Here is a 4,629-nt window from a genome sequence, read left to right on the forward strand (position 1 = left end):
CAATGAAGTCTGGAGCTACTTTGTGCCTCGTAAATGGCGTAAAACAGTGATTTATTTACATGGCTCCTTCGATGCCCGATTGAATATCATTGACAAGCTGTTGTGAGCATCGGCTAACTGACCCCAGATTTCGGACAGCAGTGGACAAGACGAGATGAGATATGCAAGGTACGTTTACACTCGGTATCATGATTCAATACACTTTAGGTCAAAATCACACCGGAGTTCTCCTTTAAGGTGGGATACGGGTAAGGTTAGGGACAGGTTTGGTGGTATAGGTAGGTTTAAGGGTGGGTTAGGGTGTAAAGGACGGGTCAGCAGTGGTAATAACAGAAATTAAAAACAAATGTAATTACAAATGTAAGTACATTGTACCAAATGATTAATTTAAATGTAAGTACATAGTAGTAAAGGCCACCTAAAGTAAAGTGTGACAGATTTTTTTTTTTTACAAAGCTGTGTTTTAATGGATTTAAAAAAAGGCATTTATGAAAAAGCTTAAAATACTATATTTATTTGTCTTAAAAGACAATTCCAACACTTCCATGTTCATTTTTTGTGTTTTTCACAACACATATCATTTCAAAGCAATGGAAATTATACTTTATTTTTAGTTTTTTCTAAAATTAACAAATAACAATGAAAAAAAAAAACAGACACAAAAAAACACTTGGATGCTTTATATATTTAATGATGTTTTGTTACTCTAAAATATAGACAATTTGATTAAAAAATGTTGAGTAATTTCTAAACCTTTAACTAGTGGTTTATGCAAGTCCTACATTAAACTAGTTAGTTTTAATACTCACGGTAAGTTGTCCAGCCACTCCGAAATCAGCTAGTTTAGCATGGCCTTCTGTGTTGAGGAGGATATTCCCTGCTTTGATGTCCCTGTGGATTTTCCTCATGAAATGGAGATACTCCAGACCTTTCAAGGTGGATTTGAGGACTGTGGCAATCTCATCCTCGGTGAGCTTGTCAAGAGAAAAAAAGTGTTATTAACCATGTAATGAACCTGTACAGTGTATTTATTTACAGTTATATTTTTATTTACCGTTTTGTTGCGCAGTCTGATTATATCAGATACTGATCCAGCACCACAGTACTCCATCACAATCCACAGATCTGTATTCTTGAAATAGCTGCCATAATACTTCACCACATAAGGACTGTTAAAATATAAGAAAAAAGTAAATGCAGTGTTGGGAAATAATTCATATACGACAAATAATATGATATTAAAAGTTATGTATTGTTTATGTTTATTAATGGCTGCTTTACCTGTCACATTGCTGCATTATGGAGATCTCTTTGATGATCTCCTGCAGGTCTGATTCGACAGGAACTTGTTTAATTGCCACAACTTGGCCGGATTCCTTGTGGATGGCTTTAAAAACATTGCCATATGATCTGAACCAAAAAGCATTCATTATGTTACATTTTTTTATACAAAATCAATATATTTAACGTTATTTAGAAAGTATAATGTTAATACACACCCTTCTCCAAGCTTTTCAAGGACATCAAACACTTCCTCTGGCTGCTTGGTAAGACTGTCTTCACTGAGTTTCTTCAGCTTACTGTCATGAATAAAAACAACCGTTGTTTATTTCTTGCATACAACGTCGTGGAAGTTGTAATGTAGCGTTAAACTAAACTTATATATACACCAATAAACATAAATAACAACTGGTCTTATAGGTATAACTAATTACGAACATTAAGATTCAAACCAATAATCTATTCTAGTTCGCTCTGTGATCTACAGTTTCAGTTTGGTTAGTAAGATGAGGCCTGTAAATATTAGCTTGTCTGATAGCTGGCTAGCCGAACGGATCTTTTCACTTACTTTTTGGGCACCGAATGCTCCATTCTGGTTATTCTAATGAACAGGTATTTTCCGATTAATTTCAAACACTTTGTTTGCTTAGAATCTAACAAATAAAGCAATAACGCATTTTTGTTTGGACTTTCAGGAAGCACCAGCTGTCTTTCCGTGCCGCCGCTAACAACGATGTGAAGCGAGATGACGTGTGGGATTTTCCGTGACAAACGGCACTTCAAAATAGAAGTCCTACGAACGACACACAAGTAAAATACTGTGGCCTGGTTTCACAGACAGGATTTAGACTAAACCAGGATTAGGCCATAGTTCAATTAGGACATTTCAGTCATTTTTATAAACGTGCCTTTGAAAAAAAAAACATTACTGGTGTGCATCTTGAGACAAAACAAAGGCACTAACATGTTTTAAGATTAATCAGTGCAAGTTTCTTTCAGTTGAAACCACTCAGATTTACATTTTAGTGTGGGATTATGCTTAAACCTTGTCTGTGAAAACTGGGGGTGTACGTATCTACTATTTATAAAATACATAATTCGATTACATAATTTTTGTCTATATAGTGCTAATGGAGACTTTCATTTACAGTGTTTCAGCAGAAAATCTATTTTACTATTTAATTATATTATCTACACTTCATGAATCGATTTAAAAGCCTGTTTGAGAGTTAGAGTGGATTTTATTTAGTAATTTATGGCCAGATATTTAATATTGTTTAAAAGTCACTGGGAGAGATAAAACAGCCTCGCTGGTTCCTATCCCCCTGCTGAAAAAAACAGCATATGCTGGTTAGGTATGTTTTGGTGCTGGGATGCTGGTTTTTGCTGGTTTATGCTGGTCCTTTGCTGATTAATTAAACCAGCAAAAACCAGCATCCCAGCACCAAAACATACCTAACCAGCATATGCTGTTTTTTTCAGCAGGGCCACCTTATTTTTTATGCAGAAGTAAGCTGTTTTGTAGTAAGTGTGAGACTTCCGGTTCATAAACCACCGTAGGGAAATAACAAGAAGAATATCAAAGTGCAGTACAAAGTAGAACTGTTTTCAATACAAAACATTGTGTTCATAATTAAGATTAAAATATGGTAAGACCAACCAGTTTGCAATATCAAGCAGCGAAACAAGCTGTTTATCTAGATACGCGGCCATATTGGAGATGTGTAAACAACAGCATGGATTGCATTGGTAATGTACTACTAAATACATTGTTCTGCTAATTTATGTTGTCTAAACCACGGGGGAAAAAGGTGTGGAAGCTACTAAATTATATAAAGAAGGACTTAGTAAGCAGGAAAGGGCACAATATTTTGACAAAATAAAGTTAATAGGTGGTAAAGACACATATGAGCAGTATTAATTAAGATATTAGTCTAATATTTAACCTACCTGACTAGAAATGATAAGAACAAACACAAATGTTGTCAATATTCTTGCCCTGGAAATCTTGGTTCAGTTTGAACCACAGACGTTTTTTTTTTTTTGTACTCTTCTCCTTGATTTTGTATAACTTTTGGCAGCCTATAGTACTCCAAATGTTTTTACTGGTCTGACCGATTAGTACAGCCCAAAACATGAAAAAAAAAATGTTTTTCAGCAGCAATGATCAGTAAAATTTGCAAGTTTTCGTTCAGTTCACTGGCATTGTTTACATTCAGTGCAGCCAATAAGGGTCGTGAAAACCCTCTATTTGGAGAAATTAGGCCAGTGTATGCAGATTTAAACAGAAAATGTTGTTAAGTTACTAAGGTCAGTTAGTTCCTGTTCTGTACTATGATTGGCCAAACAGCATTTCAACATTTCACTTTTTATCACTTCACTTGTTCAACCAGAAGCTGTACAATGAGAGTGAAGAGCAGAGTTTGCCCAGAGTTGGTTTGTACACCAAATTGGGGAATGGAAAGTGACTCTGTGGATAAATGATCACAGAGTGCTTTAAATGGGGAGGGAAAATTTATCTCTGCACCACTAATATATGCCATGCCAGACTATGTTTATGTCTGTGTGTTGCATGGTGACACGCAAAACATGATGCTTTGGCTTCATTTGGAATTGCTGCCATTGCCGTAATGTTGCCATACAAACAAACTGGCCAATACTGTATAAAAGCAATATCACATTCATGCTTGTTCTGCAATTCTGAATATTACCTTGTCATGCTTGTACTACTATTGTGGAATCCTTGCGAATGAAGAAAGGAGAGTAAGTTCCTCCTTCACCCAGAAGAGGGCAGCCTACCACTGGTTTGTCACTCTGGGCCCCAGGGCTGTTGTCAGGGCTCCAACTAAACAGCCAATCCCTGGCAAGGTTGTACATGGGGTCAAAGTGCTGCCTAGCAACTGATTATTGGGTTATGGGCTGTTTCACCCCATTACAATGGCATTAAGGGGACTGCGAGGAAAAAGAAGAGAGCAGTCACGTTTCTATCTATCTATCTATCTATCTATCTATCTATCTATCTATCTATCTATCTATCTATCTATCTATCTATCTATCTATCTATCTATCTATCTATCTATCTATCTATCTATCTATCTATCTATCTATCTATCTATCTATCTATCTATCTATCTATCTATCTATTGTGTATTTGTCTGTGGGAATGGACTGTTAAGAACAGCTGTCAGGGAAGCCCATTATTCATTGGTTGGAAGATGCTGACCCAATCAGAATATTATATTTTGAGAGAGGGAGAGAGAGCAGATAGATTAGAGGGAAATGAGGGAAAGGGAGGAGGGCAGCATGTGCATGAGTGAGGGCTGAGTGGGGAGGGAGAGAGGGAAAAGG

General features: G+C 36.4%; 1 protein-coding gene across 1 annotated transcript in view; it reads right to left on the minus strand.

Annotated features, from left to right (window-relative positions):
• stk3 (serine/threonine kinase 3 (STE20 homolog, yeast)) overlaps positions 1 to 2,010 on the minus strand; it is a 7,407-nt gene extending 5,397 nt beyond the window's left edge. Inside the window, exons 1-5 of the mRNA XM_073822413.1 lie at positions 1,850 to 2,010; positions 1,500 to 1,580; positions 1,282 to 1,410; positions 1,055 to 1,169; positions 810 to 974 (exon numbers count right to left, since the gene is read on the minus strand). Of these exons, the coding sequence (XP_073678514.1) occupies positions 810 to 974; positions 1,055 to 1,169; positions 1,282 to 1,410; positions 1,500 to 1,580; positions 1,850 to 1,872 (513 nt within the window). The 5' untranslated portion in view covers positions 1,873 to 2,010. The remainder of the gene's footprint in view (positions 1 to 809; positions 975 to 1,054; positions 1,170 to 1,281; positions 1,411 to 1,499; positions 1,581 to 1,849) is intronic.
• Positions 2,011 to 4,629: the final 2,619 nt, after the last annotated feature.

Source organism: Garra rufa, chromosome 17 (assembly GCF_049309525.1).
Source record: "Garra rufa chromosome 17, GarRuf1.0, whole genome shotgun sequence".
Lineage (NCBI taxonomy): Eukaryota > Metazoa > Chordata > Actinopteri > Cypriniformes > Cyprinidae > Garra > Garra rufa.